This window comes from Mauremys reevesii, linkage group 1, assembly GCF_016161935.1.
Source record: "Mauremys reevesii isolate NIE-2019 linkage group 1, ASM1616193v1, whole genome shotgun sequence".
Classification (NCBI taxonomy): Eukaryota; Metazoa; Chordata; order Testudines; family Geoemydidae; genus Mauremys; species Mauremys reevesii.
In genome coordinates this window covers 309,885,278-309,912,972 of record NC_052623.1, presented here as the reverse complement: position 1 = coordinate 309,912,972, position 27,695 = coordinate 309,885,278, and the positions used below count along the sequence as shown (strand labels likewise).

General features: G+C 37.6%; 2 protein-coding genes across 10 annotated transcripts in view; one reads left to right on the top strand and one right to left on the bottom strand.

Moving 5' to 3' along the window:
* The window catches only part of IMMP2L (inner mitochondrial membrane peptidase subunit 2), an 866,964-nt gene that overhangs the window by 459,220 nt on the left and 380,049 nt on the right, over window positions 1-27,695 (top strand). The window lies entirely within an intron of this gene.
* Window positions 2,374-27,695, bottom strand: part of LRRN3 (leucine rich repeat neuronal 3) — a 46,492-nt gene continuing 21,170 nt past the window's right edge. The window contains exon 2 of the mRNA XM_039520114.1: window positions 2,374-5,259. Coding sequence (XP_039376048.1) covers window positions 2,772-4,898 — 2,127 coding nt within the window. The 5' untranslated portion in view covers window positions 4,899-5,259 and the 3' untranslated portion in view covers window positions 2,374-2,771. The remainder of the gene's footprint in view (window positions 5,260-27,695) is intronic.

Below are 27,695 nucleotides of genomic sequence, written 5' to 3'. Positions count from 1 at the left end.
AGAACTGGGGAAAATGAGACGTGGAGTGGTGAAGTGACTTGCTTAGGGTCGCATGGGAGGTGACTGGCAGAGCCACTTTATTGTAATGAATTTCTCCTTCTCACAAGAGCCATGGAATATTTTCCATCTGAACAGCTAGCAATAGAGTTATCAATCTCTAATTTAAATGTTTAAGTATATTTTCATATAAAATGATTGGTGTGCTTTTGACCAACATTTAGGTATTATATATATGTCAGGTATCAGGGATATAGGAGAGAATGAATGCCCTCCTAGCTAGCCAAACAAACATTTTCTTCACTAATAGAAAGTCAAGACTAGATTTTTAAATAAATAGCATGATGATTTGGTATGAACAGCTGCATTTATTCAGCTGAAACAAAAATATTTTTTTCATTTCAGTGCTTACCATTTAGTGTTCATTTAGTGTGCTATTTCATACCATTGTGCTGACTTACTGTTGCTTGAAACAAATGAGATTCTCACCTCTGAGCTATATCAGTAACAGGTTCTAAATGTAGCTAGATTCCAAAGATTAACATACAAGATACATGAGCAAGCTCTTGCTGACCTATACAGTACTTGCATTGTAATAGGTCATATTTCAGCTCCTGTGTTTTTGATAAATAGCTTGGCTCTAAAAGCTCTGTCCAAGGTTCTGAAATCTCTTATGATGTATGAGCATGTCTAGCTGATAAATTCTGATGCCAGACTGTGTGTGATAGTGATTCATCAGGTTTGTAAAATTTGTGTTCAGCAAAACATATTGAATTTATAAAGATCCAAATTTGGGATATTTTAAAATTAGTACTGGCATGTTCTCCTTTCTAGTTTTAAACATCTTTCTGAAAATAATGTGCACATGGTCAGAAACAACTAGGATTTAATCAGAAACTGTCAACTTTAACTTGAAAGCAAGTTATTCATTAGTAATATATCAAATGAGATGATTTTCTGTATTAGGAATGCTTACAGGCCAATGGCATTATGCAGCAGGCCATGAATAAGTGGAAATGTTAAATGTCTGTTTGCAAGCGGACACACACAAAAATGAATGTGAAAGCACTGGAGAATTTCAAAGTTAGGGTTCTGACCTACACAAATGCTGCCAATAATTCTAGAGAAATGTTTATTTCAGATGAGTTCAGAAAGATAAAATCTGTTAAAGTATTTGATTACAATACTTTAAAAATATTAAAGCATAGTAAAAACCAAAATGCTTTTTGTCCTATTATTTGTTTCATATGCTAGATTCTTACATGTTGTTTTAATAATTTTTAATTCTCTAAATGTACTCTTTTCATTCCCTAAATGGAAACTCCATTTTTCCTTCTGACTTAGTTCTCTGTATTTGTATACACAACCACTAACTGGAGTAAGGTAGCAATTTTGCTGATAGCTTCTTCATCTGTCTTCTACCACCTGGAGGTCAACACTCCTTAGCATGTCATACTTCAGTTTTGGACTACTTTTTCCACTGAATCCAGGAATAGTCAGATTTACTCCGACAGAATTTGGATTTAAATTTAGAGTCAGCAACAGTGTCCATTTGCTGTTTCAAGGCCCAGCCTTACTCTTAATGAATAGAAGGGGAATTTTGCCATTAAGGTCATTGTGAGTGGGCTCAAGCATTCATTTTATTTCAGTGTATGTCATTCAGTTATTTGCATGTCACATCTTCAAAGCTGGAGAGATTAATAAACCCTTTATTGGCGATGATTGTTGTTGTAGCAGAACAGAATTCTGATCCCACAGAGAGATCCTAAATGTCAACAAGATTGCTAAGTTCTGTTAAAAATTGTGTGTCTGTGTACCAAGCAACATAAACTTTAGACACTGTTAATCATTAAATTGGCCTTTTTATTGCAGCCAAAGTATTGGATTTACATTATTTGAGTCTAATAATTAAATCCAATCTTCAGACACCAAGTAAAAAAATAAATCTAATTCGCTGACAGCAGTAGGTCCCTGTTTTTTTCTCCTTGAGGATGAAGAGGGGTGTGTGTGTGTCTGTGTGTGGTTTAATGACCAACAGGTACATATATATAGTTATTACTTATTAACCATATGGATAACTACTTTATATTAGTATTTATTGTGTTATTTATTTCAGTTATACAGCCTAAAAAACAGAAAAAATTTCCTATGCAGTCAAAGCTGCATTTCAATTGGAAAATATATAAAGAGATTTATAGAGAGAGATTTTATAAGACATTAAAATGAATTTGTTTATTGTCAAAGAGGAGCCCCCAGATGGATTCTCTTTTTTTAAGAAACAAGCCAAAAACTCTTTTGATTTTAATCAAAAATGTATTTTTCCTCATAAAAAATGTTTCACATACTCACTGTGTCTACTCTACAGAATTTGTCCATTTCATTACACCACGTGTCAATTCTAGTTTATCTGGTCATTGCAAAAACACACTGCTAGTGTGTGTAATACAGCACAGGAGGAGGTATTGCTCAGTTCTACTATTACTTAATTAAAAAAAATACAGAAAATGTTCTTGGCTACTTGCACTGTATTCCAGACTGAAAAGTCACATGGAAGTTCTAAAAAATGGAGTAATTGTATTTGGTTGGCACAATACCCTTAGAAGTCAGTTAGTTTAAATCCTTTTTATGCTGAATCAGTAAATATTCCTATTTGTCAACACCAGCAGCAATGCCCAGACTTCTGATTTCTAACGAGTAATACTTTTTTTTTTGCCTTTTTATTTAGCACAACTGCAGTCTTGTACTTTTCCAACATTGGTGTTTACACTGGTGTTTCATGACATATTCGTTGGTACTCCTATCACAGTTGCTTTTACTTCCAGTGATGTGCTTTTCTCTTTGCCGGTGTCCCAAAGACTGATTAGAGGAGGATAAAGCTCATTGAGTGAAAAGGATTGTTTCTTCAGGTAATTCCTTAAATAGCTGTGTCCTGCACCACAGTTAATTTCTTGTGAGATGCAACTGTAGAGATATACCACACAGATGACTCCCAAGAGAACTCCAAGGCAGGCAAGGAATTCTATTATGTTGGTCTTTTCATAATTTTTCACTGCAAGGTCCAATCCTTTTGTGGTGACATTGACACATTGTTTTTTATTCTGCTGGTAGATGGTGGGAATGTCTATACAAATTTCATATTCAGTTGATGGATTTAGATGAGTAAGATTATATACCTTTATATCAGATGGAATTCGAACACTCTGTGCAGCCTGAGAGTTCTCGGTCTTCTGAAATGCAGTCCATCTAATGCTGGATTTCAGAATTTTAGAACTTGCTTTCCAAGACACCAGAATAGAATTAGATTGCACTTCTTTTATTTTAATATTCAAAGATCCATTGCTGTCCTGGGGGAAGGAACCGTCCACTTTAATCATAACTGATTTTAAATCTGCTCCAACTAGGTTAGTTGCTATGCATGTATATAGTCCACTTTCTTTTCGTGTAACATCACTTATGTCTAATGTTCCTTCAGAATGGACATAGTATTTATCAATAACTGTATTAGGCAAAAGTTTGTGACCTGATGGTGTTATCCAGTATATTTCAGGTTCTGGTTCTGCTGTTGCTCTGCAGTGTAAGGAAACATAGCTGCCAGTTTCTAAATCCAGAGTTGAGGGAAAACTTTCAGGCGCTATCAGTGGGAGGCAGATTTCCATCATTTCCCTAAAGTGTACCTGCCTCACATTCTGGCCTTGAAATTCTGGAGGATCCACACAAAATAATGAATCTGGCTCCATGAATCGAATGTTGGTTTTATTCATGTTAATCCAGCGGATGACACAATCACATCTGATTGGATTGCTGTGTATACTGATTTCCTTGAGGTTAGGTAAAGAGTCTATTGTATTACGGTACAGGGCACTAAGTGCATTACTATTGAGCATGAGTGATTCTAGCTTGGGAAGTTTATAGAAAGCGTTTGGATGGATGTATGATAATCTGGGGTTATTGGTAGCTTCTATTTTTCTTAAATCTGGCAAATTGTCAACAGCAAGACTATCTATAGAAATTAGTTCAGGCATGTTATTAATTCCCAATTCTTTTAGGTGCAGCATATTGCTAAAATCTCCTCTTCGTATTCTGTTAATAGGATTCTTATTTAGATCCAAAAATTTGAGATTTGTAACTTTTTGAAGAGCAACATGGGGCACTTTAACAAATCTATTGTCATAAAATGAGATGCTTTCTAAATTGTCAAGGCCAACCAAAGCATTATCAGGTATTTGAGTGAGATTTATGCCTGCTAAAACCAGGCTGCGCAGATTGATAAGAGGCTTAAAGTTCATTTCTTCGATTTTGATGATCGGATTTTCTCCAATCATGAGAATCTCAAGGTTAGGAATAGCTTCAAACCACTTACTGTTGATCATCTGTAGGCTATTTGAATTGAGATGAAGTCTAAGAAGATTATCAAGGCCTATAAAAGCTCCTGATGCAATTGTGGAAAGCAAGTTGTGATTAATGTAGAGTTCTTGCAAATTGTTCAGTCCAGACAGACATTCTTCAGGCAGCTCAGTAAGTTTGTTTTCCTCAAGGTACACCGAAAGAAGCTGTGGCATCTTTCTAAGGTTAATACTGATCACTGAGGATAAATTGTTTTGAGATAAATCGAGACCAGTAAGGTTCACGGGGAAGTCTACTGAGTGTTCAATTTTTGCAATGTTGTTTGTCTGTAGAAGTAGAACCTGTGTGTCAGCAGGCAGTCTTGTTGGGAAATTAACAAGGCCTAAATCATTACAGTCCACTGTTGGAGCTTCCATATATATGGATCTTGGGGTAAACCAAGGTCTGATCTCACAGGTACATGACTGAGGGCAGTCTACCTTTTTATCTACAGCTTGTACAAATGCAGTGATAGCTAGGCCAAGTAGAAAATGAATTTTGAGTGGCATGTCCTTCATTTTAGCTCAAGTCTTCAGAAAAGTAATGGGCCCTTAAGGATACCACAGATGCTGTTTTCAACTTCAGTAAGAGCTGGTCACTTGATAAAACAAATACTTGCATTTGTCAAATGATGAATGCCAAAGAAGCACAAATATTTTCTTCCCGAAAATAAGTGATAACTTCGTAACCACCTTGTCCAATGATAACAGGCATGTTGTGGAAATGAAGGTCACTGTCTCCTTGATGCCATAAAACTGATAAGGTTTGTGATGATGAAGCATGTATAGATGGTCATAGATGATCAAGCAATTCATTTATTTGCTAGTATTAACTTCAGATCCCATGATTGATTATTGTTCACAGGAATGACAGGATGACCTAAAATATAAGAAGAGGAAATAATTAGTATGAAAAAACTATAAGGCTATAAAATAATTTAGCCGTCTCACTATAATATTAATTGTTGCAGGTAAGAAAAGAAAATGGCTGTGGTTTCTGGAGTATTGCAGTGGCATCTAGTCAGCATAAATAAAGTTAATATAGTAATATAGCAAGCTGAAGATCCAAAGAATAATAAACAAAATATATCACTATGTTTTTTCCACATATTTCTGGCTACTTTAGAATATTTTTCTTTCCTACTGTTATCATTAAAAGCAGACTCTGCTATATTGGCTTTGAAAACTTAACCACTGAGCTCTAATTCTTGCAGAGTATGAATTTTTACTCTTTGAAGACTGAGTTTATAAATATAAAGAACATAATGTATATGTAATCAAGGAAAAAGGAACAGTTGCATTAATATACACCCAAAATAAGTGCATCCTGAGACATGTCCATGAGATATTTATACAGTAACATACAAAATTGATAATCCCCAGGTTTTGTCTTTTCCTAATTCCTTTTATAGCTGCTATTCTGGGAGCAAGCTTGAATTTTTAAAGATATCATTGGAGTGGAAAGTGTACCTTGTAATAAATTGTTTGTCATATTGGAAATTCAGTCTAATTACTGCCCATCTTATTTTTACTTGAAAAATCTTACATTGCATTAGGATAACAAAGGGAAAGTGCCTTTATTGCAGTCAGGAAAAAAAAGCACACTTAGCTGGTAATGCTTTCAACTCAGAGTCTGAGCACCACCATTAAGATGCCGAGTGTCCGCAGTCCTCACTGACTTCAGTGGGTACTGAGGGCTCTCACCCCCTTCTGAGATGTGCTTATCATCTTGTAGAATCATACTTTAAAATATATCCTGTCTGCAGCTGTATGGTAGCTCTTTCCCTCTGAAAGAAACTGCTTTGAGCACATTCAAAACTATATTGTGAGAAATTTTTGATGTCTTTATGCATGAAATGGGACACACTACTGCATTTATTTTAAAACAGCAGACTGTGTACCAAAGCTCACCATACAGTGTGTGTCTGTGGAATCAACCATACTTTTCTTTATATGTTTATTTCTCACGTTGCCTTTTACTTCTAGTATTAAAATTCACAGTGGCATAGTTTACAAAAACTAAGGTAAGGTCAATGCTTCATTGATATTGATAAATGCATTTTGAAATGTCACTGGTATGGACAGATGGAAACACTACACACTTGGCAAAAGGTTCCTGTCTTCAGAGATGTAAAGCATATACAATCTGAACTAGTATCTGATTTGGCTGTTTTCCCGCCATTTGCTGGCACTAAGTCCTTATCTATAAAACTGACTTACACATTATAGATAACTAGTATGTGTTCTGCTAGTGATAAAAGCTATCTCAAATTAAAATTGCTGAAGTAAGCAAGAGAGGCATATTGCAGTTTCTCCATCCTTTCCTTTTTCTGCTTTAGAAGGAATGCCTATTAATCTTGTGTCCAATCCACTTGCTTAAGATCTAAGTTAACACCTATATTATCCTTGTTTTAAAATATTTGCCTTTTGTTTCTTATTTGCATCTTATCCATTCAATACTGTATATAATTTTAGTTGCTTGCATTAACAAATATATGTGATTTGGGTGTTTTTTTGTGGCACAATAGTTGCTCTTAAAAAGTTGTCAGTTTTATTTAAGATAAATAGATAAGGTTGCTTTAGTCTCTTCAGTATCCTCTTTAACTTCCTCACACTTACTCCAGCAAATACCTTGATTACTGTATATACCATGGTTAAATAACTGCAAATAATTAATTATCTAAGACATTTGACAAGTATTTGAGGTCTGCTCTTTGAATACATGTAAAGCTTTTTTATCACTTAACTTTACAATATAACTATATTAATAAAATGAACAGAAAATGAGTGAGCTAAACATACAGAAATCAGTCCGCTGCTTTGCAGTTTTATAATACATGTTACAGCAATGGTTCAGATCATCCTGAAATGCAAATAAACACTAGTACAAAATAAAATAATCAAAATATAATCTGTTCCTTCATTTCTTGAAATGAGGTAAATGTCAGATTTACAAAGAAATAAATATATGCCTGGTCAGTTAGTTCTTGTAACTATGGGCTTATCTAGATGGAGAGTTAGCATGTGAAAAGCTGGGTAGTTAAATATACAGTGCACTAGCATGCCACAAACTAAGTCTCCATGTGGACCCTGCTACTGCGCACTGCCTAGGCAAATCCTCACATTACTAATTTGTAGTGCGGAAGCATAATGGAATAAAATCTCATTCTGTGGGCAAGTTAGTGACAGAAAGGTAAAGGAGATATCATTTGATTCATAAAAATCTACAGAATCATAATTTCAATTGTTTGACCCTCTGGGATTCCAGTAATTTCTGGCTGGATGCTGACATCTTAACCAGTGCCTCATTACAACTCTTTTGTTATAATAAACAAAGCTGATAATCAGTACTACTGAACTGCTGCTGCTGCTTTTTTTTTCCCCCCAATGATGGCAAACCAACTTGAAGCACTCCTTCCATTTATCTGTAACATTAAACAAATAATAAAGTACCATATTCTAAGCATTAGCTGATAACACACTGTCAGTTGAGGGCACAGTTTAACTTTGCGAGGGCTGCATGTTTGACATGCTTGTGTTAAAAATCAACTTTTTAAAATTATACTTCAAAACATTTTCTCAAAGATATATTTACATAATTGTTCTAGGTTTGTCATGTTTAGCACTATTGTGTTTGTGGGAGAAAAGAGCTTTTGAATGAAGCCCGACTTGACTCATTTCAATTGACATTATATTATCAAAATTTCTATCAACCAGAGGAGTTGGGAGCCGGGGGTGGGAGGGAGCAAGTTCTCCCCACCATGCTGCAAAGGGTAACACCATTGCAATTATGATTCTGTAGATTTTTACAAATCAAATGACACCTCCCTTCCCTTTCTCTCATTAACTTGCCCATGGAATTATACCTACTCCCAGACCGTTAGTTCCCAATCCTGCAAGCTGATTCTTGAATGCAAGCTGATTCTTGTTTCTGTGTGCTGCCCCATTTACTAATGGTCCATCTGCAGGGATCAGCTTGCAGTGCCACATCCTTATAACCAAACTATGCACAGACACAACTCCCTATGTTAAAAGCAAGGTTAAAAAGATGGGCCCAGTCCAAAAGTCCCTGCTTGGGCAAACTTCCCATCGATTTCTGGTATTCTTCTTCGGGTATTTTATTACAATAATTTCTGTGGAATTCAAACCTTTTTATAAGGGTTACTCTACACTAGCAGTGCTACATCACTGTAGCCACAGCAGCGCATCTGGTGAAGATGCTCTATGCTGATCTCCTGTCAGCATAATTACATCACCTCTGCGAGAGGTAGTAACTTTGTCGGTGGGAGAGCATCTCCCGATGACATAGTGCTGTCCACACCAGCGCTTAGGTTGGTGTAACTTGTGTCACTTGTGGGGGTGGCTTTTTCCACACCTTTGAGCAACGTAAGTTATATTGCCATAATGAGTAGTGTAGACCTGCCCTAAGCGACCTCAGAACTGGGACAAATCAGTGCTGTTGATAATCGAGTCAAGCCAAGTTCATTCATTTCCCCCAAAGATAATTATACTCCTACAGTTAGTGTAGGTGATAAAATTAAAAAACAAGATACAAACTAGGGGGACTAGATTTTACTCTTAGCTTTTGTATGGCTAATTCTTTAACTTGTCATTTGAAAGCAATTATTGTGTTTCGGCGTTTGTTTGTTCCATGTATTGTTACAAACAGCTCTATCACTTGTATATGAATTGCAGGAAATCTAATTGACATTGTTCCACTAGAGTCTGACACAACTGATTGATTTCTAAAAACCTGTGTGGGAGGTAACCCAAGGACTAGTTTCTTTGTTGTGATTCAGGGAAGAGTACAAATTCAAGTACCACTCCCCTTTGGTCTGCCTGAGAAAGTTTTAAAAATGTTTGTCTCATTTAGTAACACTTACAGTTGCTTTTAAAATATACACTCATCCCTTTACTCAGGCCAAGCAAGCACTCAGTAAAACAATCTTTTTGCTGATAGCTTATTTGAACTTTTTACACTAGATAGTTAATTGCTCTATACCGGGGTTAAAAAGGCAATGGGCTGAATACCATGACTGAGGATGTCAAAGAAGCCTAGGTGAGTTTGGCACCCAGCTTTCACTGAGATTTAATGAGTTGGGCACCTAGGCCACTCAGACTCCTTTGAAACTCCCAGCCAAAGTGAGTTAGGTGCCCAACTCCCATTGGAATTCAGTGGGAATTAGGGGTCTAACTCACTTAGACTTATGAAAAACCCAGTCATATCTGGAAGGGGGAACCAAAAACCTCTCTTTGTGTTTTATTATAAATATGAATACTTTTCATTTAGAGTAGGTAAAATCTTTCGCCTTAGGATCACCACTCTCTTTGAAGACATCAGTTCAGACTCACTTAGGATAAGTGGTGTTATTCCTTTTGTACAGTAGAGGACACTGAGGCACAGATTGTTCTCTAACCAAAGTCCAACAGGACACCTGTGGCAGAGTCAAGGAAAGTACCTAAAACACTTGACTTTCAGCCCTGAGTCTTAACCACAAAACTCATCCTTAGCAGATACCGTGTTTCATTTTAAAAGGCATGTGGATTTGGTTTTGAATAATGTTACAATTTCGACAGCTTTGAAAATGTTCCTGGGCAATTTCTGTATCTGAAATTGAGTTATTATTTATTACTAGTATCATATTAAATATTTTATCTAGCACTATGCGTGTGCAGGGTGCTTTACTTAGTGCCCGTCCTGGAAACCCTTATGCACGTATTTAAATTTATGCACATGAGCAGCCCCGTTAACTTCAGGGTTTGCACAATCAGGATGATAATGTCTAGGACATGTCACTGCCTAAAGAGCTTACTGAATGACACCTAGCTCCTGCAACAACTTACATTCATGCTTTGCTTTTAATACATGAGTAGTCAGCTTGATTTTAGAAGGATTATTTGCATGCATCAAGTTAAGCCTGTGTATACACTTTTGCAGGATTGAGCCTTGATTAATCATGAGAAGAGAAGATGCTAAGGTGATAACATGGGAGAGGGAAGGAAATAGATAATGTACAGAACAAGACTTCAGGGGTGTTTGGGTGGTAAAGTGTGTGTCAAATTAGTGGGGAGTTTTAAATATAATTACATTTTTATGTATGACTTCAGCATACCATACTAAATAGGAGAGTGCCAAATCCCTGGATTCCTAATGTAGATTTTTTGGTGCCAAACCACAGAATCAAGTTGTGCAGCATTCATGCATTAGGTATAAAATGATATGTAGAAGATTAAATGTTTCTTACTCTGGCCACTGTGAACTTTCCTTATGTCAACTGGTTGTTTTGATTTTTTGGGGGTGGGAGGGTTGGCTGTGATTATTTTCTAATCATGAACAGAGGTATACTAGGCACTTCAAAGTCAGAAGTCACCTGCAATTTGCTGTTTAAAAAATTAACCTGCATATAAATTGATATTTTGCATTCAACATTAGAGTGTGCAAATTTCATTTTCCTTTAAAAAATGAAGCCTTACTGCATTATGTGTTTATATTGGAAAGTAAATACTCTGTAAGGCTTCATTTTTTTAATGATAAAAAAATGCAGCCTGTTTAATGTTGTATGCAAAATATTTCTGTGTGTGTGTGTGTGTGTGTGTGTGAGAGAGAGAGAGAGAGAGAGATTATTTATGCTTCATGTACCTACTCAAGGTTTATATTGCATATGCAGTATTGGATGAACTATGAAAATAGATGCCCAGGTATACTGGGAGATTTCTTGTGAAAGCTAATATGCCTCTGGCAAAGAGATTATCCAGTACTACTACCTGTCAGCTAAAACTTATATACTGAGGAATTATCAGGTTTGTCATTTTCTTGTTGTAGTGCAGTTAGATGCTTCCTGCTTAATACACATGCATTAGATATGTAGATGATTTTATTCTAAGGTAACAGTCCCCTGAACACCTTGACCGGTACTCCCTGTCTCCATTAAACATGCCAATACTAGTAAACAAAGGGTACTGCCCCGCATTCCAATTCCAATAAAAATTCCAAACCAAAATTTTCCTACTTAAAATTATCATTTTTGGTATTAATTACTTCTGATATTTTTGAAGTTGAAATACTTTGTGCTGCACAAAGATCTAATTTACCAATCTGGAGTTTTAGGGGGAATTATCCACAAGGCCCTGCTTAGTTTTATTCAATCCATAGTCACACAAAACTCCCATTTCAACAGGAGTTTTTCCTGAATTAGGACTGAATAAAAACTGAGCAAAGACTTTTGGATTTGTCCCTAATAGAAATGGATAAATTTTAAATTTGCAATTTTAAAAGTAGTAATAAAAAAATACAAAGAGAAACCAAAGGGCTAGGAGAATTTGTCCTATTCCCTTGAACAATGTGTATGGCATTTGCTAAATTTCTTAAACACACACTCATTCAAATAGTGCAGCTTCATCAATGTTTAATTTAAATGAAAAATTACACAGTTCTATTAAGTAGGAATTTTGTTGTGAGAGCTTTTTTGTCTATGAGCTAGTGAAGATCTCTCATGTCTTTTATGTTATAAAGAATGTTTAATGCAAGTGAATAGAGTAATCAGTAACTGTTCCTTTAGTGTGTATACAACATTTTCTCATCTAATTCAGTACAGATATATAAGAATCCAAAACAGAGACCTCCATAATGTCTGCTGCTATTTGCCTAAACCTCTAAGTATTGTTTATAATTTTAATACTGTCTTTATTTACTTAGGAATCTAACTTGAACCCGTTCCAAATCTTTATGGGCAGGTTTCTTATCCTTTTTGGAAGTCCTTTACCACTGGTTGAAATCCACCCAGACTCCGCCATTAGATATTATAGCGATGTCTGTTGTTTTTTAAACAAATAAGAACATAAGAACATTGTGTTTGTTTTTTTAAAGTTGGTAAATTCCAGGTTCTGGCTTCAAATGGTTCATTTGTGAAACTAGAGTTTGCAGTGCTCAGTATTTACTTAAGTTGTGGGGTGCAAAGCAGATAGCAAAACCCTTTGTATTCAGCAGATTGATATACATAAGAACATAAGAATACGTTCAGTACTCTTTGAAATGGTGTGACCCTTTTCAGACTAATTATCTGTCCTGTGGGCAATGACTGGTATGCCTTAATTAGGTTTGTTTCACTTTCAGTCATTGATTCACAAGGGGGCGTTACCATTGTTTGAGCTGGGAAAGACATTCAGAGAATAGATAAACTGAAAATCGTTTCTCATCACTGGAGCAACCGACAGCTCAGAACCAAGTCAGAGTGGACAGAAAGGAAAAGAAGCCCATCAGGCTTTGGCAATCTTTCTTTTCCACTTCAGCAGTTAGAGAGACAGTGATAAAAAGTAAAAATGCAGCAGTTACACTAATATGCCCTGTTGGCAATAAGGCAAACATTTCAATTCACAAGGACCAATTTCGAGGTGGCAAGCATTTTCAAAACACAGCTGTTTATACAAAGCTACCTTTCAGATATGTCCATTGAAAGAGGCATTTCTAAATTCCTGCCATTCCAAACATTTTCAGCTATTTAACTGGACAACAATTCTGAACGTGTCACTAAACCAGAAACAAGGGAATGGAAGATTTTGTATCTTGCTTTATTATAATTATAGCACTACGCAAAGTTTAATTTTTCTAATAAAAAGTGGAAAAGTTATGCATGTCTGAGTTGTTAAAAATGGAATTTTGCACACGTTCAATTGCTGAGAATATGTGCTTCTTCCTTATTTTTCCTTTTGAACATACAATACACATTTTCTTTAGGTATATTTCTTGTTATTAATATTATAAGAAAAATTAAGACTAGAGAAGTATTGTTAACAGGAATCAGCCTTTTTATTTTCAACTAAAATCCCTATTTATTTGATGCATTTGAAGAATTATATGTGGTGCAAGAATGTGATTTTAACATACAGAGTAGAACAGGGATTTTTGTGATGTGCTAAGGTAAGTGATGCAGTTTCAGGGTAAACCAGTAAAAGACATTTTATTCAAACAGATATTTTATAATAGGCCTCGATTTCAACCTAACTACATTGTATTGTTTTCTTTCCTTCTCCAGAGTTGGACATGGGAATAGAATCCTGCGTCTTTTTATGGCCATGATCTTAACAGTTGAGGAGAAAGGGACTGTTATATGTTCTCACTTGAAAAACCTGGGTCAAGATTTTCAGAAGTGACCATTAATTCTGGGTATCTCAATTTTGAGATGTTCAGCTTGAAATTCCTTAGAGGTGCCTGCTTTTCAGAGGCTGGGTGCTCAACACTTTCTGCAAATTAGACTTCTTTCAGGTGTGCTTTGTTGGACACCCCGAAGTTGAGGCACCCAAAATCATTAGTCGTGTTTGACAGTTTTAGCTGTTGTTATTGTTTATTATTGGCTCCACGTCAGCTTCTGACTGGAAGATAGCTAATGTAATGCCAATATTTAAAAAGGGCTCTCGAGGTGATCCCAGCAATTACAGACCAGTAAGTCTAACATCAGTACTGGGGGGAAAATTAGTTGAAACAATAGTAAAGAATAAAATTGTCAGACACATAGAAGAACATAAATTGTTGGGCAAAAGTCAACATGGTTTCTGTAAAGGGAAATCATGTCTTACTAATCTATTAGAGTTCTTCAAAGGGGTCAACAAACATGTGGACAAGGGGGATCCAGTGGACATAGTGTACTTAGATTTCCAGAAAGCCTTTGACAAGGTCCCTCACCAAAGGCTCTTACGTAAATTAAGCTGTCATGGGATAAGAGGGGAGATCCTTTCATGGATTGAGAACTGGCTAAAAGAAAGGGAACCAAAGGGTAGGAATAAAAGGTAAATTTTCAGAATGGAGGGGGTAATTAGTGGTGTCCCCAAGGGTCAGTCCTAGGACCAATCCTATTCAACTTATTCATAAATGATCTGGAGAAAGGGATAAACAGTGAGATGGCAAAATTTGCAGATGATACTAAACTGCTCAAGATAGTTAAGACCAAAGCAGACTGTGAAGAACTTCAAAAAGATCTCACAAAACTAAGTGATTGGGCAACAAAATCGCAAGTGAAATGTAATGTGGATAAATGTAAAGTAATGCACATTGGAAAAAATAACCTCAACCATACATACAATATGATGAGGGCTAATTTAGCTACAACTAATCAGGAAAGAGATCTTGGAGTCATTGTGGATAGTTCTCTGAAGACGTCCAGTGTGCAGCAGCAGTCAGAAAAGCGAACAGGATGTTCGGAATCACTCAAAAAGGGATAGAGAATAAGACGGAGAATATCTTATTGCTCTTATATAAATCCATGGTACGCCCACATCTTGAATACTGCGTACAGATGTGGTGGTCTCATCTCAAAAAAGATATACTGGCATTAGAAAAGTTTCAGAGAAAGGCAACTAAAATGATTAGGGCTTTGGAACGAGTCCCATATGAGGTGAGATTAAAGAGGCTAGGACTTTTCAGCTTGGAAAAGAGGAGACTAAGGGGGGGATATGATAGAGGTATATAAAATCATGAGTAGTGTGAAGGAAGTGAATAAGGAAAAGTTATTTACTTGTTCCCATAATATAAGAACTAGGGGCCAGCAAATGAAATTAATGTGCAGCAGGTTTAAAACAAATAAAAGGAAGTTTTTCTTCACGCAGTGCACAGTCAACCTGTGGAACTCCTTGCCTGAAGAGGTTGTGAAGGCTAGGACTATAACAAGGTTTAAAAGAGAGCTAGATAAATTCATGGAGGTTAAGTCCATTAATGGCTATTAGCCAGGATGGATAAGGAAAGGTGTCCCTAGCCTGTGTTTGTCAGAGGGTGGAGATAGATGGCAGGAGAGCAATCACTTGATCATTACCTGTTAGGTTCACTCCCTCTGGGGCACCTGGCATTAGCCTCTGTCAGTAGACAGGATACTGGACTGGATGGACCTTTGGTCTTACCCAGTATGGCCATTCTTATGTTCTTACACTGGAAACAATTACAGTTGGTGAATTGTTACTTCAGCATGTATGTTTAGTCTTACTTTGTTACCCTCTTTCTTCATCCTCTTTCTTTCTCTTTCTTTCCCTGGCCTAGATTTTGCCTAAGGGAAAGCCAAAGGCTTAAAATGTTTTATATGCGAATAAGACAGGATAAACTCTCTCATTTGAAAACAATCAGAGGAATTCTTGCATCATGAAAATACTTTATACTTTGGGCATCTCATACACTTTAGATTTTCTTTAGTCTAAAAATAAAGATAGTTTCTGGAAAACAGATGTATAGGAATTTACAGTTTTAAAGAGGCCTACAGTTTCTTTTCTGTTAGTTGGATCCAATTCATGAATGCGTTGACCTTCACTGTATGCTGGACTAAATCAACTGATATCTGTGGACAGGCATAGAACTAGAATAAGGCAGTAGTATATCAGGAACCTATATCAGAAATTATCTCCCTTCACTTAGGATTTCTTGTAGTGTTTTGAAAAGTATTATAGTAAATAAAATGTATAGCAGTGGAAAATAAAGTAACTCAAGTAGTAAAATAACATGATGTTGGTAGCCTCTATTAGAAATTCAGCAGAGTGACATGCAGTGTGCATGAACTTTTACATATCTCAGAAAATTGATTACATGTGTTCTGTTGGAAGAACATTCCAAAAGACTTGGATAAGCAGTTGATAAAAAACCTTTCTTAAGTAGTTGAGGAGCTTTGATATGGAACATCCTCTACCTCACTTATTTTGAAGTAGGTTACCAGTAGCTGGTAAAAGCTGGACCAGGTAAGTGGCAATTAGCCATGTGGGCACTTGCCTGCAGGAAGCAGGTAGGATAAGATGTTCTGCTAGCCATAGTATTTGATTTTACCATAGCAAACTACTACAGTAGTAAACTACTATGTGAGTTCATTGCCAGGAGGATCCTGGGTTAGTTTTTCCAACATTTCAGATTTCCTCTGTGTAGAGGTCTGTCTTATATTCTTTTTGGATTTAATTGGATATTTTGTATCCATTGGGCATTTCTGACCACTTGTCTGAGTGGTTAGCAAAATAAGGGAGGGAAGGGGAAGAATTCCTTAAAGGATATTTTCTAGAGGGAAATCTTTATTTCAACACTACAAAACTACCTCCTTTAGTGAATTTTGATCAGCTACATTTCTTTAACGATCCCAGTGGAAAATGTACAAAACAATCTGGCAGGTGAGGTATTTAAATGAATGGAGATAAAATGTAAAACGATAGGAACATGTTAAAAAGCATAGGCTTTAATTAAATTAGAAATAAATTGTGGACGAGACATGCAATTTTGTCATTTATGCTCATGCTCTGCAGTTTACTTACCGTCTGTAGTGATTAAACTCTGTTTAGTGAATTGCATCATTTTGGACTAATTATAAAGGAAACTTTAAAATGAAGTTGAAATGTGATTAGCTTATGTGATTCCTGATTTAAATATCATATGGTGAATGCATGATACTGTTATGTATAATTTTTGTCAGTAATGCATTACCTATATTTATTCCTAAAGGACTTTAGTTTCTTACAATAAAAATGTTAATATTTTTTCAGATATACATTTACCTAAGCATGAAAATGAGGCATGTACAGTGTTGTATAAAAACATATTTTCTCAGAATTCAAAGAAAAATAATCAGAATGTTCAAGAAATACTTTGGAAGGAGAATTTTTCCAACTACTTATAACTTTGGCTTTCTTCTCTAAGCATGTTATGTTGTGTTATGTTAACAATGCTGTGCTGTATGAACGTTTTACCATCCAGCTGACTTCTCTATGTAGTCAGTAAAGGCTACAGAATAAATATGCCAGATATAGTACCACTGTGGATTGTGTGGATCTGTTACTACCTGCTTCCTGCAGGCAAGTGCCCACATGGCTAATTGCCACTTACCTGGTCCAGCTTTTACCAGCTACTGGCTACCAATTTCTGTTGGTGAAAGAAACAAGCTTTTGAGCTTACACAGAGCTCTTTTTCAGGTCCGGGACCAACATGGCTACAACTACACTGCAAACAACTATAGACTGAGACAATTATAGTTTATTTTAACTTAGCTGCATCCATAGAGGTTCAACCTTCCTTTGCCAGTCATTATGTCGGTATTGGAAAGCATTTATTGGCAGTTACCAAGGCAAGTAATCGGCAGGGAAACAGTCAAGTTCTGGGTGTGGGTGATTGTACCCAGTTACCAGCTGCTTCAAGCAGATGGTCAGCACTAAAGATAAGAGAGCCACTTTGGGCATGATTATATAAAGGCACCAAATCCATACAGGAGAAATGAAGTGCTTCTGGCTGTTAAAATAGTCCAGTCAGTTTCAAACAGTGGCTGACAAAAAGTATATTTGATGTTTTCCTCTTTATGGCTCCTAAACCATGAATGATAAACATGCACCTAACATCTAGAATTGGATGCCCTCAGGTAGCTGCATTATAGATGGAGGGGAAAATGAGTCATTTAATTTGGTTATTTGATTTGTGTTTATCACATCACATTTCCCCCTAAATATATTCACTTCTGAATTTTGATTTATCACTCAGCCAAACACAGATCCTTAGGCACTATAATAAAGTGCCTATGCCACCATAGCAAAATCTGACTTTATTTTGGATATTACTTCCCTTGTATATTTTTTCAACGACTAAAAAATGGCTAAAGATGTATTTATTATTTGACTGTTTGTCTCGTGTTCATTTAATTTATTTTATATTGTCAATGCTTTTAATGTCTGGAATGGCTTCCAGGCCCTAGATGTTTAGTTATTTTCCCTTTCAATAATGGATGTACTGCCAGTTTGAGACAGTTTTAGAGAGAGGCATATGAGTGTTAAATATCTTTTTCTTTAAAGAGAGAAATCATCTCCAGTGCATACTGTGTTGCTTTAAATTGGAAAACCCTTGAAGTCCTAAAAATGCATTGTGACTATAATTTGTATCAACAGAATCAACATCCCTTAATGTTTTGTCTAATGTTCTACACAGTTTAAGGAATGTAAATTGAAGAATTTATATCATTTGGCCTAATGATAAGTGGAAATGTCCACCAAATTGCACTATTAAATTCATTTTGATATATTCAAAAAATAGAGGATGAAAGATAATGTTTTATATGACATGTATTTTTCCCCTTTAATTTAGGTCCAATTTCTTTTACTTTATAATTTGGGGTGATTAATTTTATCCTGATAAATGGATAATGGGCTGTTAAACATAAATAGATATTTTTAACTTCACTTTAGGCACTGTGAAGAAGTGGATTGATGAAAAGACAGTTAAGGGATGCTAAAATTGACAAGTGATAATTTGCAAAGCAGAAATTACTCATTAGAATATTCTTTGCAAAGAATGGGAAATGTAAGTTCTGGTCTCTGCAGTGTTTTATATTAGTTGGAATGATTTATGCATACTCATAAATTACCAGCTGGTAGAGATACCGTCATTTCTAATTCCAGAAAGAATTTTGATTTGTATTTATTTTTAATTATAGTTTTTGCTCAGCTGAGCACTTCATTAATAATATTACATGTTAAGTTGATTTTTGTACATGATTAGCAAAACAAATGATGTTTCCAAATCTGAAGTTATTGTCATTTCATGCCTATATGAATATATTCAAACTCTTTGTCAGCTCTAATCCACAATGTAGGATTATTAAGGTTCCTTTCGTATTGTCCCAGGAGCAGATACATTAGAATGCAAACCTTCTTCTTTAAAAAAGAAAGAGCAAAAGGGGAAGGATAAATATACTATATTGCACATATAACTAAATCCAATATCACTTTTCTAGATTTGGTATTGAAGGTGAATTAATCATACACTTCCAGAACCATTGACTGAATCTCCTTAAAGTCTTCTTGCTTTCCTTTTAAACTAAAAGTAATTTGAGTCCAAGTTTGCTAACTCACTTAACCCACTGTACCTATCTGTGATGTTCAGACATACAGCCAATTTCCTTTTTTTCAGTATAATCCTTTTAGTACTTGCTCTTAAAAGGATTTTTTTTCTGTGCTTTGTTTAAATTGACAGGATCACTCAAATCCCTTAATATTAGATGATTTGGCTTACTAGCAATGTCACTGGCCAGGATCAGTTTAATTTAATTTGTTCCCTGAAAGGCCGAGGACATATCCATATAATAAATTTGTATTTGATTCTCAGCTGTTCCAGCATTTATCATTTTTACTCAGTCTTTGTGCATTTTGAACACAATGTCTGAGCTTGATCTGTGGTATAATTTTTAATGTTGGGTCTAATGTGCATGTTCTTACATAGTTTTGTACAGTATTTTACTGTTAATAAGTTACCTGTGACCCATTGTGTTATCAGTTTGTCTGTTCAAGATTTAGGGATAGCGTCTCCACATTTGTGCACATAAGTGCACTTACACATTCGTGTCATCTTAACATATAATGCAAATACCTGGATACACAAATAAGCTTTTTGTGCATGTGCATAGCCAGCTCGGTATTGCATGCCCATGCATATATTAGGCATGCACAAATGTATGTGTGTAGTTGCATGTACTCCAGCCCATTCCTCTTGCCACAGTGTGCAGGTGGGACCTGTCCCTGGGCAATGCCTCACTGTAACTCCACATCCTCCTGACCCTGGCACCACTGGATTGCCTGCCCTGAGCTGGGCTCTGGTGGCAAAAGTGATTGGGCCATGTCCCATGTGGGCCTCCTGGTTGTGCAGCCTATGTAAACCTGAGCATAAAGAAAAATCCCACACAAACAGAAAAATCCCAATATCCATGACATTTTTGCTACCATGACAATCCTGCAGCCCTAAACTTGGTCCCCAAAACCATATTGTATTGTTTCTGTTGCCTAAGTGATTGACTAACACTTCATTAACAAGAGGAGAATGAATAGGGAATACTGATGTTTTGCATGTTGACTACCCGGATATGGATAGTTTTAAGAACAGGCATCCCACAAATATTCCTGAGAGTGAAAACCATTCATATTTGTGAAAAGTGACAATAAAAGGTCACAGACAGCTGAACTCAACTAATATTTGAAATTTCTACTCTGACCTCCCCTCAGCTTACAGAGAATAGCAATATGTTCTTTTGTAAACCACTTTGCCATCTGTGGGTGACAAGTGCTATATGAGAACTAGGTTTCATTATTGTTCATACAAAATATAATGTGTCCTAATATATTACTTGTAAGGGCAGGTGAGCAGAGGGCCCATCTTTTGAAAAACTCAAAAGCTGTTCCTCTCTCTGCGTCCAAATGATAATACTATGGAAATATCTCCCCTAAAAAAGGGCTCATAAACAATTCATTACAGAAAAGCTATTCCAGTTCTCTCTTAAAAATATCTATATTTAATAGATCTTGGCATGTTGTTCTTGCTCTTCCTTGAATTCACAGGCAATATTCTCCAGAATGTATAACGCGGTTGTCAGGAAGAACTTGGCTGGCAAATATAGTGAAGTGTCATAAGTTCTTTTATTAGGTGCCCCAAGTATATGCTGTACCATCCTCAAGGGGGAGGCATACATAGTGGAAATATATACTGTATTGAAGGTAGCAGTAAAGGGATTGTCATCAAATTGGTATTGCTGATTAAATTGCTCACTTTTGCAGAATAAAAAATCATTGCTGCTTTGAAGGCCATAAGGAAGCTTCTGCACAGGTGTTCAGAGATGTATATCCAAAATGGAAGGAACATTTTAGTTACACATAATAGGCTAGATGAATCACTCCTTTGGGAGGGGGTCCAGGGAGCAGGAAATTTCCACAAGCTTCCCTTCACAGAGATGTCCCCTAATTTCCTTGGGGTGTTGGTGTTTGCCTCTATTATTTCCTAAGGAACAAGCCATGGTTTGGATCCCAAATACCACATACTCCCAAGATCTTTTAAAGGCATAAGGCCCTCCACGTAGAGGCCTTCTGTCTTGTGCACCAGCTTTTGCTCTCACTCAGCCTGGCTCCAATGAGTAATATTGCCATGGACTTTCCACCCTTTACATAAAGGAAGAGTGTCTGCATCACAGCAAGGAGCCAAGCCAATGAAGGACCATAACTTTCTAGTGCACTACCTGTGAAATTTGGGGAATGACAATGCTCAGCTCTCTTAGGCCTTCCTCTTCCTACTCATCAGTCCCGGGGAGCGGGAAAATAGTGTCTCAGAGGTGGCTGATCCCTCACCTCCTCCCACCCACGCTTTCATCCAGGACAGGGAGATCCATTTGGAGAGATGATTCCTCTGCACATGGAGCCTAAGTGGGGGCAGTCTCCTGCAATAATGGGGAAGAGCGCCTAAAATAGTAGGGCTATGTGAATTATGAATGTTTAAAAATAGCATTACTTGATGGAAAGCTAGGTATTAAATACAGTAGCTAGCCCAGCAATGCCAGCAAATATACAGTAATTCTCAAAGCTTAATGTGGCTTACTACAGTTGAAGCAAGTAAACTGGTACATTTAGCTTTTCTATATGATCTTTCTACCAGAGTTTACAGGTGTTGAAATGGATATGCAGCCTAAGTTCCCCTCTAATATAGTCATTCCTACTTCAGGCAACAGCCCTTGTCAGACAGTTCAATAACATTGTTACAATTGTGGAAGATACACGCTGTCTGCCTTTTTCCCTGCAGATGACTTTCAATATCCTCTGTTTACAGATGAAAATGTCTCTTAAAATGGATTGATGTTTTTAAGGTAGAGTGCAAAGAGATGGAGGATGAAAGTCCTCTTGGATTAAATGACCAACAGCTGTTGCTGGAGCTGCATTAAACATGTCTGTTGTTAATCTCTTACCATTATATTTCAAACTTTCCCTATCCTGGTATACTATATCTCCTAGAAAAAGCACATTTTGAAAGTATGTCCATAGTTAGAATTGACAATGTGGAACATAACTTAATGTGCAGAGCTGCTTAAGCTTCCTAATGTGTGTGTTTTCATGCTGTGACAGATCAGATGAAATTTTCCCTGTGTCATGGGAAGCAGTGACAATTATCCTCTTTGATCCTCCTTCACTGCTCCTTCTGCATTGGCCTTGCTCATCAAGACTCCATTGCAATCAGTGAAATGGCAGAATGTTGCTGATGCACTACATTTAGAAGCACAGCCCGTTTGTATGACATGGTATTCCTGGACCATTCAGCAGCAGTCAACTGGGTGAAATTCTACAGCTGAGTGACTGGGAACATGGAAAGTATGTTAACTCATTTCTTGAAAGTGATAGGATCTTCTGCTTTTCAAACTCCCATCCTTCATGAGAGACAACATGAGAGAGAGAGAGAGCAAAAGAAATATCAAGTAGAGCTTGAAAGTTATTTCAGCTGTCAGCAGAACAAGAAATGATCTACTTGCCCATTTCAGACATTATAAATCTGAAGATAGTGCTCAGGGATAAAAACACCATGTGGGTAAGGGTTATAACAATCAGGGCCTTCAGCATTTCAGGATACAGCTTTGCAGGGTTATTGACTAGATCAATTAAATCACTGTTAATAAATGTGATGTTAACAATATGAAAAATACTCTGAATATCATCAGTAAAGTTTAATCTAAAATTAAATATTATCAAAGAAACACCCCAGATATTAAGCATTTGTAATTAAGGATTATGATCTATCTGCATTTGTAGTGTTTTTATTCAGGTGAACTGCTCTCCCAATAGGGCTTTCAGAGTATTAGCTGTGCTTCTGTCAGTGCAGAATTGTGATAGAGGCCAGCTTTTTCCTTCTTCCCTTTTTCCCATCTCCCTGAAGTGTGATAGCTAACCAGCAGCAGATCTTTTATGGGGAAATTGGGAAGTCAGCAGCAGCTCTTTCTCACCCTTGCATAGGGTTACAGATGGCAGCTTGCCCTAGTGGTAGTGCTGGAAGTTGTCTGGCGGTGGGAGGGAATCTGTCAGTTCCCTGTAGTCACCCAGTGTGTGAATGACTGTGGAGCTGATATAATGCTGGCAGGATTGTGGAAATATTTGGAAACTTTCCAGTCTCACCTACACCACCTTGACCTGAAATTAGACTGTCTGCTCACAGTGCTGCTTTTCTTTATCCTACCCATGATCCAATCTACTCTGGGGTGAGCAAGATGTTCTTGGAGGCAGAAGGGTCTTTCTGATCCCTCAGAACTGCTTTTTCATATTAGCAACAAAGAGTCCTGTGGCACCTTAAAGACTAACAGATGTATTGGAGCATAAGCTTTCGTGGGTGAATACCCTCTTCGTCAGACGCATGTAATGGAAATTTCCAGAGGCAAGTATAAATATGCAGGCAAGAATCAGTCTGGAGATAATGAGGTTAGTTCAATCAGGGAGGATGAGGCCCTCTTCTAGCAGTTGAGGTGTGAACACCAAGGAAGGAGAACGCTTATGCTCCAATACATCTGTTAGTCTATAAGGTGCCACAGGACTCTGTTGCTTTTTACAGATCCAGACTAACACGGCTACCCCTCTGATACTTTTGCATATTAGTGAGCATCAGACCCTTGGTTATTGCTGAGGGGGAAAAGAGCCTGAGGATTATCTGTGGTGTCACAGTGAAGAGGCAGGGCTTCAGAAGATAGAGGAGAGAATTGGTAAACAATGATATGGGGTAAAAAAAAAGGAATTTTAAAGATCAAGATCGGCCTTATCGTTACAGTGGACCTTTTAAAATTAATCAGTTTACCATTTTGGTCCATCTGCACTTAAATTTTCAAACTCCCACTACTTTTATGTATTTTATCTCCTAAAGTCATAGAAGATTCTTTGCATAGTCCATTAAGTGCATTGGATCTGAGTGGGGACCCCTTTGTGCTAATGTTGCCAACCCTCCGGAATTGGCCGGGAATCTCCAGGAATTAAAGATTAATCTTTAATTAAAGATTATATCATGTGATGAAATCTCCAGGAATACATCCAACCAATATTGGCAATCCTATCTGCAGCCTTAGTTATACAAATAACTTGTCATATGCAGTAGCAGTATCGGTATCAGAATCATTTTATTAAAATTTGCCTTCCACATTTTCTACTTTCTAGCCTGTGCAAAATAAATTTAAAAAATCTTATCCTTTCTATTAATATTTCTGCTGCAGTCTATTTGTGTTGCAGATCTCAAACATGGAATATTTGGTGAAAAAGAAGATAAATCTCTGTGTGGCCTGTTCAGAATGCTGGATTCATAGTAAAAAAGGGTTTCAGCAGAGAATGAGCTGATAGAATGTGGTGCCATCCACTCTGCACTGTAAAGATTCTAGTTGCCCATCTAAGGATGAATCCTTGCTTTAGTTAGTTCTGTTACTTCTTATAAAGGTCAGTGTTTAAAACAAATCATTTTTTATGTTCTGCCTTAGTTAAGAGTACCCTGTTACATCACACAAGAGGTCATTACTAATTGTTGTTAAACAAGTTTTTTAACTAAGGTCTCAAAATATATTACTGAGATGTTTTCAGTTGCATAAATCCCATGCTTACTTGTAAGAAATCAAACTAGATGTTTATTTCTACATACTGATAAGGTTGCAATAAGGCTGGATCTCCAGCTGAAAATATTGGCAGCGTTATGATCTGTGCAAGCCCTGCAAAGTTGCAAACACTGGCTTCACAGCAGACTGAGCTATTCAGAGGATAGGCTGGTCTGCCTCAGAAACCAGGGGGGGGGGGGGGGGCGGGAGGAGGCAGGGCCCCCCCCCCCCCCCCCCCCCCCAGGGGCCCCCCCTGAGTCCTGGGGGGGCTGCCCCTCTGGCAGCCTTGACGCTCGGCAGGTCAACCCGGAGCCGGGGCGCGCGAGTGGCGCAGGCATGCGCATGCGGAGGCGGCTGGGGGCCGCTGGCCGCGGCTCTCGCGCGCGCAGGCATGGGCATGGGTCAAGCGCGGCCGCGCGACCCGGCACCCGCGCGCCGTCCGTCCTCGGGACCGGCCCGACGCTCTCGCCGCGCGCGGAGCTGCCTGCGAGAGCCAGCCGTGCCCCCCAGGTCTCGGCGCGCGGGGGTCAGTCGCGCCTGCTGGGGGCGGCCCCCCCGCCCGACCCCCGCCCCCGGAATTCTCTGGGCGGCCCTGTCAGAAACCCCTTTCTTATGTTATGAAGCTGCTGTGACAGAGCTTGTGAAAGGTGATTGCCGCCCCTCCTTGTGTACATATACTTGTCCTAGCTCTCATTGAGCTAGCACAAGTATAAATAGCAGTGTAGCGACTGTAGCACTAGTAATGGTAGTGGAGGCATGGCTTAGCTGTGCTGAGTACCCACTTTGGCTACGTTGCTCTTTATACCTATGCTAGACCAATGAGAGCTAAAACAAGTACATGTACATGAGCAGGAGAATCACACTCCTAGCTTGTAGTTTAGACATAGCTTTGTTTGGATGAGGGGCAGTGGATTTGCTTCTGTATTCCCTTTCTTAATCTTCCTGGATGTCCTCTTTAGATAGAGCCCTTAGACAGGGAGAACTTCATTCCTTCAGGCACTCCTTGAAGCTTTTCTCATGGTTGTCAGGCAGGAAAGACATTGATCCTGTGTCAAAGCAGCAGGTGTCCCTGTGAGTATGGCGTCTCCCAGTGCTGGCCCCAAGAACTTGCCAAGTGCAAAACTAGACTCTGGAATTGTGAAGGAGAGGTGTGGCGTTGCGCATGTGAGGAGCAGGGATGTTTCTCCTCTCTAAATACAGCTATGGAACACACAAAGCCCCAGAACCTCACTGGCCCATCAGTCTTGCATTTGTTTTTTGGCCTCAGAGGGTCCAATAGTAGATGATGTATAAACATAATCCTTATAACCCAATTAAAGTAGGAATGTGTGCACATTCTAATGAAAAATCTCTTTCTCTAACACAGCTTAATCTACAAAATAGCTGTTTTTTTCAGACTGTTATTAAGGTTTGACATTACTAACATTAATAAATTTGGTAATTAGTTTAGACACATAGATTTGCTACAGCCCCATTGCTAGCTTATCGCTACTGCACCAATCATACTTTCAGTAGAAAATTCACTGTCCACGTATTTTTCATAATTACTTTTAATTGTGTTATCTCTCTTTTTAATAATAATAACTTGGAATCATGAAACTGAAAATGGTTTCATTAAAAAAAATCCTTTTACTCCACTGGCACCCCATACTGGTTTATTTTTGTAAGATTGCTCTTAAGTGCTGGGCTTCTGGCCTTCTTTGTCATAGAAAGAGTATTGCAGGATTAGATGGATTTCGCAAATAGCTATATTAAAAAAAGTAGATAATTATTTGGATCTATCAAGCTTGAGAACATCATTTTACAATAATAATAATTATAATAAGTCTTTATTAAATATGGGTTGTTGTGCACAAAATCACTACCTTTGGATTTCAGTGACTTCTGTCTGCTGTGATGGAACTAATAGAGACACTGACTCTTACAGTACTGTCACAGCTGTGTCTTAAAATACACTTTGTCAGCAGGGTTAAAAATAAAATTTGAGGAGACTGGATGGCTTGGGCAATAGGTAAAGAGGATTCAAATGGAGTCCTTTAGGGCACTTGAATCCAGACAAGGTTAAGAGTGACCTAATTTGATTCCAGCTTTTGAAATTTTACTGAACAATCTATTAGCCAAAAGCAAAGACAGAAAATCTGTTCTCCCCTTGCCCCGCAGCACTTCATATTCCTGGGTGGGGTGTCCATACTTTATGTACATTGTGAGCTGCACGGTAAAGAAGAGTTTTGTTTGTTTTTAAATTTGGTCTCCTGTGATAGTGGATGATGCCCACATCTCAGCTGCTGCTTGGCTTTCTAGAAAAGCAGTAGTGTTATAAGGGATCAGTATGAGTGCATTTCATTATTGTTGACTATAGAATTGTGAGATTGCAGCATAAAACTGATGAAATATTGGTAAATTAAACTTTGTTGCTCTAGAATACTATAGGCAGCAGCAACTATAAGCAGGAACTAATTTCTTTCTGGATTATGTGAGCGATTCATAGCAATTATTCATTTGATTTTTATATGTTCACAATTTACTATGTAAGCTGTGTAACAATAATTTCTTTCAGTTATTAATACAAGAACTAGGGGTCACCAAATGAAATTAATAGGCAGCAGCAAAAAAAAAAAAAAAAAAAAGTTTTCTTTTTTCTCGCACACAGTCAACTGTGGAACTCCTTACCTGAGAGGAGGTGAAGAAGGCTACTATAACAATGTTAAAAAGGGACTGGATAAAATAAATGTGGTGGCTAAGTCCAAAAATAAATGGCTATTAGAGGTAAGAATGGTGTCCCCCCCCTCCTCTGTCTCCAGAGGGGATGGATGGATGGGGAGAGAGAGAGAGATCTTTTTGCATGTTAGTAGGTCCTCTCTCAGGGGGGGCTGGCATTGGGCTGTCGGTAGACAGATACTGGGCTAGATGGACCTTTGGTCTGACCCGGTACGGCCTTTCTTATGTTCTTATGTTCTTATGT